Source organism: Macadamia integrifolia, chromosome 13 (genome assembly GCF_013358625.1).
Source record: "Macadamia integrifolia cultivar HAES 741 chromosome 13, SCU_Mint_v3, whole genome shotgun sequence".
NCBI classification, from domain to species: Eukaryota; Viridiplantae; Streptophyta; class Magnoliopsida; order Proteales; family Proteaceae; genus Macadamia; species Macadamia integrifolia.
This window is the reverse complement of record NC_056569.1, coordinates 2,181,148-2,196,577: the sequence shown is the minus strand read 5'-3', so window position 1 is coordinate 2,196,577 and position 15,430 is coordinate 2,181,148. Positions and strand designations below refer to the sequence as shown.

Here is a 15,430-nt window from a genome sequence, read left to right as displayed (position 1 = left end):
AGAACGCGACACGTGGACAACTTTAAGACCAACGCACCGGATGTAATAATCCTCATCCAATCTTGACCGTTGGTCTCCTTATTGTCCATGTGTCGCGTTCTGCAGGTAGCAAAACAAGGAAAAACATGGATGTGAAAAACAGAGGATTTTGATCCCTATTTACCTGAAGCAGCCGTGTTGATATTTTGAGTGAAGAGGAAATCTTCATCAACCATTATAGTTAAGGTTTTGGTTCCCATCAATAATCAATTATTGGGCTGTTTGTTGATTCAAGTTGATGATCAAATGCATCATTGCCACACGATTTGCCTGCCGGTCCAATGATCGAAAAAGGTTCTTTGGTGGGTGGCCCACTTAGCTTTAGTTAATCTTTTCTTTAATAAAAAATTCACAGTCGCTCGAAGGATTCACACACTTTCTGCTTATGTTAACATTATACCCACATAAAGAAAATCCTGTGGTGAATTCCATGCGTTTGGATTAAGCCGTATGAGAACTATTTTTGTACAAAAACTTAATCCAGATTCTAGTCATTAACGAGATAATATAGATTTATATAGAGATTACATCATCAAATGAGAGAGACAGTGTGAAGATCACGTTCATCGTGCCTGCCTGCTTGCTTTCTCTGTAATTTGTAGAGTCAATGGAAGGCAATAGGTGGGAAATGGAAGAAGGAAAGAAAGGCTGGTTGGTTGGTTATCTCAACGTATGAAGTTGATGTTAAGAGTCCTGACTTGACTTATTGATGAAGAGATGGTATGTTGTAACATCAGAGAATATGCCCATTCTCTTATGCCCAAACTGAAGACTGGGTTCACATTTCAAGTAATGTCTTTTGTCCAAGCAAATGGCAGGTCCAATTAAAATGGAACAACATTAAGGACTGGTATATGGGCTTCAACCTCTCAAAAGTAGTAGGGAGGAAAGTAAGAAACTCTTATATTGGCATCTTCCGTATACAGAGAGGAGTTTAGGTGGGTGTTGATTTGTGTATCAAAGGTTTACATTATTAAATGAGGAGTGAAACGAGAGATAGCCTATGTGGGTGTATATTGTGGTAATGTGTATGCATTTTCTCCAAAATAGTAATCACATTAAGGGAAAAATTTTATCACAATGCTAGATATCCACAGTCTGACACTCTCTTCCCATCACTGTAGGGTCTAGGGAGGATTCTAATGCACAGAGTCTTATTCTTATTTTGTAGAGGGATTATTTTCCGACTCAAAACCGTGATCACTAGGTCGCGATGGAGCAAACTTATTGTTGCATCGAGATCCACCCTCTCATTAAAATTCTAACTAAACATATATAAAAGATTTTTTTTTTTTTTTTATATTCTATTTAAGGATGCTAGTTCCAAATCAAAATTAAACCGAATCATTCAAACAGAACCAATAAATCGATTATTTTAGTCGATATGTTCCTGATTTTTCATATTGTAAAAACAGTATAATTGGTTCAATTTTGGTTAAGAAGTAAAGTTATACAAAGTACAGCCTATACTAATTTTTTATTAATCTTCTTCTCAGTCATTCGATATATCATATGCAGTTTTACTTGTAACTCCATACCATAATCCACCCGTCCCCTTTCTATTACTAAATTCGACTCTTTTTTTTTTTGGACTGAATGTTAATAATTATAAGCTGAAGCAAATCAATTAATCATTTAACCTACGAAGAACCCTAAAGAGTGATGGGCTAAGCTGACAAACAGTGTGTGTGGAAAGGGAAATTCCACAGAAAGCACCAATACTTCCAAATCTGTGGACCACTGAAAATGTTTGTGAGGTTGATAAAAATCTTCAGGGGATTGATAGGTTGATACAAAAACCTTGGGACCCAATATTGTCTCTTTGCTTTCATAACTTAGCTTGGGCTCCTAGACCTCTGCAAAGTCTTCCATAAGGGCCATCATATTTGTCAAAGTTAACACACAAAACAAAAATATTTTTCATACATTTAACTTCTTTAATTTAATGGAGAGATTCTCTCTTCTTTGATTTTATCTTCTTTGGCCAAAAAGAAGGGCTGAAGTGCTGAACACATCATGGGCTCTACTCTCATTTCACCATCTTTATGCATAGTCTTATCTTCTCCTCACTTGTTTATATTTGTCATTTATTCCACTTTTTGTCTTCTACCTCTTCTAGTTCCTGTCCTTGAAAATTGATATAGTTTTACATGTTTGATTATTTAATGGTAAAAATTGACCAGTACCCACAAAATCTTTCTACAGAGTTATTGTGAGATCTTATCAAACCAGTTGCAAGTTGTTTTCTGAAAAAACATAGAATTTACCTCAATGAGAGATCTCATTTTCTTATTCAATCCTTCTATCTTTTGCCTTTTCAGTAGGAATTGGCCAGGTAAACAAACCCGCTAAACAAAGAGATAGATACAGGCTCTGCCCCTGCTTTTACTGGTCCACCCCAAAGCAGTATTGGACCTCTCAGATACTGAAAGTTTCAAGATGATTCAATAGTTTGGAGTCCCAAAAGGATCCTTGAGGGAAAATCTGCTGAAGCTTACACTATTGCTAGTCCATGTCTCTTGTGTCTTTGTACTGATGGAATAGATTCAAGGATACTCCATATAAATGATTCTCAATAATGGCTGGTTGGTGCAGTAAAGGCAATAGTTTTATTTCAGAAAGGGTTCACTTTTTAAACAACTTTGAAGCTATGGATGAAATTGAAGGTTAATCATTCTTGGCTTCCCACTTCCTATGTTAGTTCATCGAATCAAAGCATTTACTTTATGCTATAAGAAGCCAAACAGATGAGATTGCTTCATCCATTAGAGCTCTAATGGTTCAACTTTGACAATGGGATTCAAGACTTCAGATAAAGACACAAGAAGACGAGGAAAGTGCCAAGATTTTTCTCTTTCAAATAAAATTGATGCTTTTGAATTCCACAGGTTAATGATTATTCTTGTTGTGAGGACTATGGTAAGAGAAATAATTACAGTTAATAAATATCTTCAGATTTCATCTTTATCTTCCATCTTGACCATGATAACATTGAATGACATACCAGAATGAGAAAATGAGGGGAAAAGATCAGAGGTTTTCTTATGTCTATTAAATCAAATGATGGCTTCCATTATCTGTGTCGTCAATCAATATTTTTAGGGTAAGAGTTTTCTGCCTGGGAGCGTGATTCTTATGCCAAAAACATGAGGACCAATGAGAGTAAGGAACGAAGCATCAGCAGAGTTGGGGTTTCCGCCTTCCATAGAGGGTGGGGCAGTCATTTGCCCCACCTTGTGTCTAGGCATAGGTGCTCTTCTCCCACGGACAAAGTTCAACACTCCATATTTTTAATTGAAAAATCATTTTTATGGAGTGTGGGGCGGTGCCCACAGACATGGATTTTCCCACCCGACTGAAAATAATGTCGGTCTTGTTGATGTTTCTACATGTGCTCCCACTAGCCCATGCACTGGTGCAGAGCTTGCAATCCCAAAAAGAAAACTCTCCCCCATTTTTAACTCTTTCTCAATTAATGGAAATAGCAGACTTTGCTTTTACCCCGGCAAGCTTGGATATATATATATATATATATATATTTTTTGAAGAAAAACAATTTAACACTTACAACGAAGAAAAATAGTTCCACAAAAATATAAAAAGAGCTGATTCGAGAGAAAAGGTGGGGGAGAGTAGTAGTCTCAAATGCTATGACATTGTGTTGAAGCTCCTGTAGATGCTAAAAGATCCGCTACCGAATTCCCTTCTCGCCAGACGTGTTGGAAAATGATGTGTCTAAAGTCATTCGAAAGGTGCCAACAATCATTGATAATGTGTCACTCTCCATGGAACCAATTGACAAGAGCAATTGAGGATGTTGATAATAGTAAGATTATCCCTTTCAATAACAAGGGATCTATGTCCTTGAGAGGCAACAATTCTTAATGCTAACAAAACTGTCATAGCTTCAGCCACACCTGCATGAGCATAACCGATTCCAATCGAGAATCCCCCGAGAAACAAGCCATTGTGATCCCGAAAGACTCCCCCAATTCTTGCTGCTCCTGGATTTCCACTAGAGGCCCCATCGACGTTTACCTTAATAAGAGGTGAGGGAGGGGGTCCATCGAACAAAAGAAAATCACCTGGCATGTAAAGGAATTTTGTGAGACTTGATTTGTAAGAAGTTTGGCTTTATAGAGAATCGTTCCCACAGGAATCTGAGTTGAACGAAAGACCATGTCCAAAAAAGCCAACCATAAGTTCCACAGTATATTCAAAGTGAGGGATAGCTGAAGATGATAAGCTCCGGTGTTGGATGATTGCTGCAAGAGAGTGGAAATGCAGGAAGGGAAGTCATTCCATGATGTAGTACTTGTGAATCAAGCCATTGTCCACACAATGTTGGCAAAAGCGCAATCAAACAAAATATGCTTATTCGTGAGTCCTGAAGCAGGCTTAGATATAACCAAACTTAAATATGAGCACAGTAGCTTCAGTTAAGTACTTACTGTGAGAAATATCAATGTAGGGATGCTTTAAAATCCAGACTTTCTTTTCATGTGTGTTGAAAATATTTATGTGATCCTTCTTTGTTTCTTGTTGTCATTGTTTGGTGAAACGGGGACAAGGATCATCTTACTGATAGGACATCGGTCATTCAAATTTAATCAAAACAACAGAGGGGGAGATACATGTTACCTTTAGTCTTGCTCACACAAGACTTCTATGCGATCTTAGCTCTTTTGCGATAAGTCCTTCCTATCATTGCAGGAAGTTGTTCCTGTTGCCACCACCACTGTTCTAGGGTTTTCTCAAAGCCTTGGAACTTTTTACCTCACACTCAATTAATCATGAAAATTTTTATTTAGTGAATCTTTTCTTCACCCTTTCTTCCCTTTTTGGAGTAATTTGTTTCTTTTTATACGTCGTTATGGTGTAAAGATACATAAGAAAATTTTCATCATCAGCAAAGTTATGATCCTTTTTTCTCCTTACTAGTTTTGATTGAAACAGGTATATAGGAAATGGGAAGTCTCTTTCAATAAAATTAGTACAATTCATTGAAAAAACAAATTCTGCAAGAATACACCTATTATAGGTGAAATGAACAACACACAAGAAATAGTTTCTAAAATAAATTTGAGGCTCACATCACAGGCAAAAGCTGCTTATTAGAGACACTGCTTCTGATAAGATGGAAAGATTTGTTGATTTAAAGCCCTCGTACCTCCAACTGCTTCAAAAAAATATATTGCTCAGGGCCAAAAAGAAGAAATTTATTGGGAAAGATAGCAGTCCGAAGAAAATAAAAGAAATAAGAATTTGAATGACATTGGATTGTTGATTTAAATGAAGAGACTTCCCATATACTTGTTTCTATCAAAACTAATAAGGAGAAAAAAAGATCCTAACTTTGCTGATGATGAAAATTTTCTTATGTATCTTTACACAATAACGACGTATAAAAAAAAACAAATTACTCCAAAAAGGGAAGCAAGGGTGAAGAAGGGATTGACTAAAAACTATAAAAAATTCTGTAACTCTACCAACAACTTAAGCCCATATAGCTAGAAGGGCCATACAACCTGCTCCTACAAGAAGTGAGACATTGGCCCCAAACTGAAGCTTTCCACTGCTTTGCATCCTGGGATTCATGAAATCAGCTGCTAGCAGATCAACAAGTGCCATGTAGATCAATATCCCAGCTGAAGCAGAGTTGAAAATCCCTTCAACAATTAGTGCTGTTGTGCTGTTCTCATCATAGACATTTGTTATTCCTATGCCCAGTGCAATCCCAACTGGTGTAGTGAGGGAGAAAAAGATCGCCATAATTGCAACTGCTCTTGACTTGAATTTTGCCTATCAAAACCATGAAATCATATTTTGGCATATCAAAAGACAATACATTAAGGATTCATAAGCTTCTGTTGTTTATCTCAAAACACAACAAAATAGATGAATAAAAATCGGGCCGACAAGTCTTATATCAGGTTATGAATTGAAGAAAGACAGGTCATCAAAACAAATAACTCAACTTAGGTGCACAGTTCTTTGGGATGAAAGGCATCCTCCAGAATTATGAATTGAAGAAAGACAGGCCACCAAAACAAATAACTCAACTTAGGTTCACGGTTCTTTGGGATGAAAGGCATCCTCCAGAACACACAATGAACTGTCTGTGCTCCATCACAAATGTTTTGCCTCCCTAAGAGAGAATTTAAAGAATACTGTTTCACTGATCTACCTTACTACAAAGCAATCTTCTTGAAATTACATGATCATCTATTCTCTGTTTCTAAACAAAGAGAAGAGTGGGGGTGGCCAAGCTATAGCCTGACTTTATTATTATAATCAGAAAGAGCTACTACAATGGAAACCACATGGTTCTAGTAGCAATGTTGATTGTTTTGTCCAGACACAAATACTGTTTTACTGATCTACTTTAGTACAATGCAATCTTCTTGAAATTACATGATCATCTATACCCTGTTTCTAAACAAAGAGAAGAGTGGGGGTGGCCAAGCTATAGCCTGACTTGATTATGATATTCAGAAAGAGCTACAATGGTTGGACCCACTCAACAAAACCACATGGTTCTAGTAGCAATGTTGATGTCCATCTATGCATATGGTCCAACTGCACATGAGAACATTAAAAGATGAATCATATCAACTTAGCAGAACTCATAAGAAAAAGAAAAGAAGGCATTGTTCAGTGATGGCCTGTGAATGAGATTCACTTGGAAAACCTGAGTTGGGAATAATCATTCAACTCACATAATATCACAAACCAATTAATTTAACAAACAGATTTGAACACCCCCCCCCCCCAAAAAAAAAAAAAAAAAAATTGCAGTGACAAAACAAATACCTGGGTGATGCATCCACCAAGCCCCATTCCCTCAAAAAACTGGTGGAAAGTTAAGGCTGCAACCAGAGGCTTTATGGTACTGGGGCTTTCAGAAGCACCCAATGAAATTCCAATGATGACAGAGTGTGCAACAATTCCCAGCTCCAAAACCTACCACATTCATGATTAATTAAACTCTTTGAATTTATATAATTAAATAAAAATCATATCCTCTCCATGGAAAGAATTACAGAAACAGGGGATGGAGGGGGATGAGGAAAAAGAATGAAAACTAATTATCAAGAATACCTGCTGAATAGGTGATGAGGAAAAAAAATGTAACATAAAGACAAACAGAACAGAGAAACCCTCATTTTGGGAATGAAGAACAGATATAAATAAAATATTAAAATTCAAGACAAGGGGAACAGAAGAAATTAATAATTAATAATAACAATAAAATACCTGCGAAACTACGCGATGCCGGATAAGGGTGGTGGTGGGCGAGACTTCAGATGCAATACCAGACCCATGAGCATGGCCATGAGTGGCATGAGTATGAACATGAACATGACCTGAATGTTCTCCTGCTCCTTCCTCGTCTCCTTTCTCAGGTTGCGACTTATTGAAGTGCGACCTGGTGTAGAATCCTGTAGCCAAACTATCCACCATCAATGTTCCAATCGTAGCCATCATGGCAATGAAACCAGTTAACGGAAATTCCCAAGCCTTCCCTTTGAGACAAGGATTGGTTAAAGTGTCGAATGCATCTGGTAACACATGAATGAACCCAGTTGCCAGAATCACACCAGCTGCAAAAGCTTTGATGATGAAGAAGATATCCTTCTCGGGTTGCAGAGCTGGAATCATCTTCCCCATCATTGGCAAACAAACACCAATGCCACCTGAGAAAAGAATCGAAAACAAGGCCGTAATCTTATATTTAAGAGCCAAGCTCTTGTTACGATCCCCTTCTTCATCTTTCTCACAAGTACATTCAGCCGAAACCAATATGGGCAAAAATAGACACAGAAAACAAAGGAACGCAATGACCCTTTCCTTCTTCATGACTGACAAAGAGAAGAAACTAATTAGGCAATTAGCCCACAAGAGAAGAGCTGAAGAGAGAGTTTAACCTGTGTGAAGAGCTGTGACAGGGGAACTGTTATATATATTTACGGTAAGGGAGGAGGACGAGGTTGGGTTGGGTCATGGCCTCATCACTCATGGGTGTGCAGTTACAGTAGCAAGATGACACGGAATTCAAATTCCCAAAAGGGTTTCTTTGATTGAGAATTGAGACCAAAACTGAAGGTCCTCTCTATCAAATTACCCTTTTGATGAAATTTTGAGAGAGATTATGAGGTCATAGTGTGTGTGGAAAACAGTTAAAGGAAGAAGAGATATGAGAATCGCGACAGCTACAACAGAAAATTAAGGGAGGGCTCTTATAAAGTTTTGACCAAGTATGAATGGAGTTGGAAGTAGAAAGTGGAAACATATGTTGTCATCTTAATGGATTAATGGAGGGTTTAGTCGCCATTTGTTTGGAAATTGGGTTAATTTGGTGGATTAAACCTCACAATGTCGTCATGGGATTTTGTTAAGTGTGTGAGTAATATTCACCTTTTAAAAACTGTGCTGTTTCTTCTCTGTTTTTTTTGTTAGCTCTGTGCTGTTTCTTCTCAGATGTCATTTATTTCGGATATTAATGGGGTGGGGTCAACGTTTGCAGTAGATGGAGAACTTTGTGGGGCTCAATTAGTTTATGACCGTCTGATGTAATCGATTGCAAGAAGATTCTATTTAAGGTTATCATTCTGAAACCGAAACCACCGCTTAAAATCGGGCCGAATTGATTCGTTTCCGGTTTTAACGGTGAATATTCAGCCGATTCTAAGTCGATCGGAAGAATTAGAATCGGCAGAAATTGATTCCATCATCGATTCTTTTTATGGACCTTGCCACCACCAGACTGTAGTTACTGTACAGGGTGTGAAAGGACCACGATACCCTTGACTTGCGTTAAATATGTTCTCATGCTTCATCCCATTGGGTCATTGGCCTGTTGGTGTGGTGTTTCTTACATCAGGCTGGCAAAGCTCTCTCGCCCTCTATATTATTTATGGGGAAGGAAGTTTATCTATCTGTGCCTACTATGCCCGATGCAGCTAGAAGTGAATATATCCAGTGTGCATGGCGGCAATTGGGTCATTTCGCACCTAACTGTGTTTGGGCTTAGGCAATGCTAAACGGACAAGGTTTTCTCTCCCAAATTCCCTGAACTATAGTTAACTATCAAGTTCTCCCATATTTTTCGTACCTAGTTGTGTGGGATGTCTCTCAGCGGGGTAATGGGATTTTAGTTCATAGAAAGGTAAAATGGATTTTATACAAGTATGGGGCTATTTCAAGCATTTTGAAAAAAAATTGTAGACTTAACAATCAATTCAAACGTTCAAGCACGGTGCACAAAATCTTTGCATTTAAGGGAAGGGGAGTGAAATATTTGAAAAAATGTGGGGGAACTTGATGTTTAACTATAGTTCAGGGAAGGGGAGTGATAATTCCTCTAAATTTATGAGTGAAATATCTTTGTGGGTAAACTTTTTTTTTTCTTTTTTTGATAGGATCTTCTTGGGTAATTCATGAATGTAAAAAATATAAGGATCCAACTCCTCTCCATAGAGCCAAGGGAGAGAGAGTGATCGTATGGAAAGGAATCATATCTAAAACAGAATTTGTATTAATAGTAGGAAGCGACGTGTCCTATATTAAATATCTTTAAACTGTCTTTATGAGCGATTTATGAATGCTAAAATAAGACCTAAACAAAAAATAAATAAATAAAAAAAAAATAAATAAATAAAATCAAACTAAGTCATTTTGATTTTGAAAATGTATGTGTTTCCAATCTTAGATTTGACTCAATTTTGATTTCTACATTTGTATCTTGGATCAAACCAATTAACACCCTTAGATTTTAGTCTAAGTTTTAGGCTTTGTTGCTGGTACAACATCATGTGAGGGCAGGGATTTAATATCCGATTCGGACGGATACCAATTCTGGCCAAAATCGGTAGTGTTAGAACCTAAAGGCTGATTCGATCCGGATCGAAATCAGCCGGGAGTCCGGGACCGATTTAGTGGCTTAACTACTTCGAACGCCCACCAATAGAACTATGGGTTTTTAATCTCTCTTTTGTTGATGTATTTTGAGACTGATTGGTCCCTTATTTCTCACGTTTCAAATGAAATGAATTAACAGCTAACCACACAAATTTCATCCACTGAGTAGGTGGTAGTCTGTGGGAGCATGATATGAATTTTCTGTATTTGTTTGTTTCAATGAAGGAGTAGATGTTGATGTCCATTTTCATGGTTTTTCTATCAAAATAATCGGAAAATGCCTTTAGTCTGAGTGTGTGGCCCTTGTGCCAATGCCCCAATTAATAAGAGCATTCACTCGGACATTGATCAGAAGAGTTGTGGTAGTCATTTCGTATACCCTTGTGTCTGGGTGCAAAGACACACTCCCACATAGAAATGTGTCCCCCAAAATCACATATGTTATATTTCACTACTACTATTTTATGGGTTTTTTACGGATACTTTAATTGGTTTATAAGAAAATCCAAATTTTTTGTATTAAGCTATGATTGTTAAATTGTCTAAGCTAGAAAATTGAATGTTTTAATTTTTTATTTCATCACTTATTATTAATGGTCTGAAATGCCCTTTTAAATTAATCAAAGAATCAGGTCAGTGGAGAGATTTTCTCTTTACCATAGGTTAGAGAGATATTCCGATATTGGATCCTTGTAATTAAAAGGTGTCAATTAGTTCAATTTTGGTTCAAGAAAAATACATAGAAATCGAAATCAAACTGAAATCAACTAGATTTTAAAAACTAAAATCAAACTGAAACTATCAGGTCTAATTTGCTTCTTATACATGTTTGATATTTTCAGTTCAATATATTTGATTTTATTCCACTCTAGTTTGGATTTTATTTTAATCTATTCTATTTGATGGTCCTAATTTTAAACCAAAATAGAATCGAATTAAATTTATTTTTTTAAAATCAAAATCGAATCATTTTTCTCATTCAATTCAATTTTAAACATTTGTTTTCAATTATGATTTAAAAAATGTATCTAATGCATAAGGTTTTTATCATTACAGGGTCTAAAGAGACTGTTTCTAAATTTGAAACCATGGTATTATAATAATAATAATATACTTAAATTAGGAGACAAAAATTCCACGCGGATATTGTAGTGCTATGCCCTCTCACAATAAATCTTATAATATTTTCTCTCTCTTCTGGTTGCCATGTGAGTCATTGATTTGACACTAACAAGGCGTAAGAGGAAACTTCTCTTTCAAACCCCACAACCACCAGCCTCTCTGAGTCTCTGGTCATGCACTCCTGCCTAGTTGACTTCTATCTATCCAAAATTTGGAATATGATATTATTTATTGGACTGTACGTGCAGGAAGAAGAAGGGGCTGACCTAGCTGGGAACCTCCAATATGTATATATTTCAAGCATATGATCTCACAAACAAGGAGTGGCAAAGGCTATCTTTCGCTTTCAGACCTTGGTGGAAGACTTGGGAGTCTTCCTCGTTTTTGTCCTTTCTTTTAGTGCCCTTATCTGTCAATGTACGAAGCCTCTCTCTCTTTTGTGTCCCCATAGGAGTCCTATTCTTGTGTCCCCATGGTTGAGGGGCATTAAGAATTCACAACGGCAAAAGATTCTTCTCATCCATGGGGGCCTTATATGTGATTTTGGTTTCCTCATTTGACATTTCTAAATGGAACTTATAACACTTAGACCTTTGATCTAATCACTAACTCATGGTTTTTTGAAACGTAACTTCTTTATTTTTTTGTATATAAATTCATACAATACTTGATTTTTTGCCTTAGATCTATAAATGCGGTAGTTATTTATTTATTTTTTTTGGCCATAGTAACTTCTTAAATCACTATAATCTTTCCGTTTTACTTTGATTTGATTTTTATTTTCAAATGATAATAATTCAAAAAAAATATATATATTTATCTTTGTTTTTCCAGTTTAAAGAATAAGAATTAGATCAATCGAATAGGCCGATTTGAAATGGAATCGGAGTCAACTAGACCCAATCCGGATCCTAATTCTGATTCTAATAACTTTGTAGTTAGAGAATGATCTAGATTGATAATGTGTGATTGGAATCAGATTGTCCAGTTTGAATCTGATTGGAATTGATTGGATTCTATTATCGATTGATTCATACTAGATTTCTAGGTTCGAGATCCATTATGGCCATGGTTCTAAAATCGGATTGATTCAGTTAGTATCGACTGGATTGGAATGGAAACGTTTCAGATCAATCTTTCTCTTATCTCCCTAAGTCCAAGTCAAGAATCCCTTATAGGATTTTTTTTTTTCTTTATGGATTCTATTTATGTGAATCAATCTTGCACAAAAATGACTCTCGTACCAAGACCTGATCCACTCTCCATTTTAGATAAATTCTTACATATAAAAGGGTCATTTATCTAAAACCAGTCCAGCCTCTGAGACGCATTTTTGCAAGAGCCCTTAAGACTCAAATCCAAGCATTTGCTCCAGTAGATAAAACAAAGTCACTCAAGTCAAAATTTGGTAATGCAAATAATCATTTAGGGGGTTTAGACCCGGCCAAGAGAGTGGTAAGTGCTCCACTTAGAGAGAACAATATATATTAATTCAAAAGCATCAATCTTAATCAAAGCATGCTAAAAAGTCACTAATAATATCAAAGCTAAGGAACCACAACACGTAACCATTTTACAATTGAAAGTTTGTTTCTGTAGAATGTAAACTCAAGTGGTATTTGACCCATGTCACATGAACTGTGATCCAACATATAGTTGGTGGCGCCGCCAGCATTGGATAAGCAGATAGCTAGCTAGGTGTAAGTGTGCAACTTTGATACTAAATGGGTTGAAATCGTCTGTAATTCCGATCTCGTACAATTTCGTGTAATACCACCTTCAGACAGTGACACATGTATTGATACTAATATAATGGTCCAGATCTGGTACAACTAATAAAACATTAAATTAGTGAAGAAATATTTAAATCAGATATGGACCATTGTATTAGTATTAATACATGTGTCACTGCTTGAAGATGATATTACACGAAATTGTATGACATCAGAATTGTAGACCATTTTTTTCAGATACTAAATATGACCATTATAGACTGTGAAATATTATAATTGTTATCACATGTGTTCGAGTACATCTATATCACTGTCATGGCCAGCTTTCACTGTCAGCCCGATTTGTTAAATCACTATTCAGATACTTCCGATACAAGATGTTTTTTTTTTTTTTTTTTTGGTAATGCGATACTGCAAAGACACCTATGTGTTATCTTAAATGTTGTCACATCACATCTCTAACTCTCTAGAAACATCATCACGACTGCTAGTACATCAGTCCTACTCATATCATCCTGAGTGTCTAATATCACCCTGAGTGTATTGTTTAATTATTTGTCTGGATTACAATGACGACCAGAGTCTAACGGCATGTTCCTTAAAAGAGATAATGCAAGTTGAAGAAATTATAGGTAACTTGGATTTAATAATACAAGAAATGAAATTTCAAATCTAACCAAGAGATTTAGAATTAGAGATCAATTTCTGAAGATTATGTTTCATCTAAATTTGATTGATGACGATATTAAAGACAAGCTTATCTACGCAATCATAAAATGAAGAAGAAGAAAAAAAAAAAAAAAAAAAAAGCAACACAGTGCATGGTGCTCTTACTATTTTAGGGCTTGGGAGGGGCAAATCGCAAATGTGAAATTGACAAAAATTATATTCACTCAAATCCATTTCAGTTGGAAATGAAAAATCTTCTAATATTTTGGCCAACATTTAGTAACGACCACTATCCAAATAAAGAAGAATAAGGGACAGGCAAAGGAAAAGTAAGCAATGTCTTCAATCGCATACCAACAAAGGTAGCACAAAGGTGAAATAAGGATGTGACAATGGATGATGAATGACTGCAATGGGAGGCATTGGATAGAGTCCTCCATCAGTGAAGTCATGGCAAGGGATGTGGTGCTTGAACTAGACAAACTTGTGCTAAAGAGCTAAAGGGCCCCAAGATCTGATAAAGTCCAAAGCTGCTTTAGAGTTGAAGAGGCAGTGTAGGAGTCCAAATGATCTTGTCTACACTACCTTAATGCCTTCTAACTAAAGGAGGCAAGGCATTCCACACTATAGAGAGCAGGGGAGAGGAAGGGGGGAGCACAATCACCAAGATTAAGAATGTCAACAACCATTGAATGCTTAGTTAGACTCGAATTATAGATAACTCTAGCACTGACAGAATGAAGGAGAATCCCCATAGGGTGCCACTAGTCAAACCAAAGAGAGGTGGAGATGCCATCATCTACACGACTCTTGTGATTTTTAGTTGTTTTAAAATTTTATTTTGTATCTTAATGGTAACATTTGAAATTAATCTCATAAAAAGAAAGAAGACCACATAAAAACAATAAATTATGAATGCAATATATTATATTTATCATGAAGTTATATATAAATTTTTTTTTTCAAAATTTATATTTATCATGATTGTATTTAATACCTAATTTTACAGGGGATTTGCATATCACTAGGACACTCAATAAGTGCTGTGAACAATTTAATACCATTTGTACTAAAAGCAGCTCAAAGATGACCAATCTTAATTGTGTTTCCTTATCACTCCTCTTAACCTTTGGTCTTGAAAATAAAGGGGTACCATGTCCGACATCATGCGATCTTTTAATACTCGCTAATACTTTAGGACTCACCACCTCCTGTTTTAAGGTCTCAAAATTCAGATGCATTACAGCAATCAATCATCTTTTGGACATTTTAATTGGCCATCTTGAAAACCTCATGTTCATATTAGTTCTAACAACTCACTCTGTTATCCTTTTTTGAACTGTTGAACTATTACAGCATAGTTTATGTTGGTGCTACTAACTTTTTAGACACAGAATCAGGTTGGATTTTTGATATTCTTGTTCAAGGAAAGTTCTAGGTAGTCAGGATGGGGTTGAAATCGTCTGCAATTCCGATCTCGTACAATTCCGTGCAATACCACCTTCAGGTGGTGACACATGTATTGATACCAATACAATGGTCAAGATCTGGTACAACTAATAAAACATTAAATCAGTGAAGAGGCATTTAAATCAGATCTGGATCATTGCATTGGTATCAATACACGTGTCACCCCCTAAAGGTGGTATTGCACGGAATTGTACGAGATCGGAATTGCAGACGATTTTTTTCCGTCAGGATGGGGACTACAACTATAGCACTAGAGGAAACAGAAGCCCAAGGCATCCTTCAAGGGCTAAGATTGACAATTACTAAGGGTTGAGCAATCGGTGGAGTTTGATTATTTTCCAGGAGTTAAAGCTAGCCATTCCTTTCTTTTGCAACTTTTTGAGAAATTCGCTCTAACTTTGGATCCATTTCTTATTTGTATAAATGTAAAAACTTTAATCCTGCCATCATGCGTTTTATGGGAACTTGCTAAAAAA

At 36.3% G+C, this 15,430-nt stretch overlaps 1 protein-coding gene across 7 annotated transcripts; it reads right to left on the bottom strand.

The window, feature by feature from the left end:
* Nucleotides 1-3,547: 3,547 nt before the first annotated feature.
* On the bottom strand, nucleotides 3,548-8,274 carry LOC122058718 (zinc transporter 8-like). 7 transcript variants are annotated; one of them, XM_042621385.1, is made up of 5 exons: nucleotides 7,297-8,274; nucleotides 6,853-7,002; nucleotides 5,568-5,841; nucleotides 4,218-4,304; nucleotides 3,548-4,124 (listed from the first exon to the last, which is right to left on the bottom strand). In XM_042621385.1, the coding sequence occupies exons 1-5, from the start codon at nucleotides 7,897-7,899 to the stop codon at nucleotides 3,802-3,804; spliced, it is 1,437 nt and encodes a 478-aa protein (XP_042477319.1). In that variant the 5' UTR covers nucleotides 7,900-8,274; the 3' UTR covers nucleotides 3,548-3,801. The 7 variants fall into 7 exon arrangements, 4 of the variants coding, with proteins under 4 accessions (XP_042477319.1, XP_042477321.1, XP_042477322.1 ...); XM_042621387.1 differs by having other exon boundaries at nucleotides 3,943-4,124; nucleotides 4,237-4,304; nucleotides 7,297-8,271; XR_006133884.1 differs by having other exon boundaries at nucleotides 4,106-4,124; nucleotides 4,218-5,215; nucleotides 7,297-8,269.
* Between the last annotated feature and the right edge of the window lie 7,156 nt (nucleotides 8,275-15,430).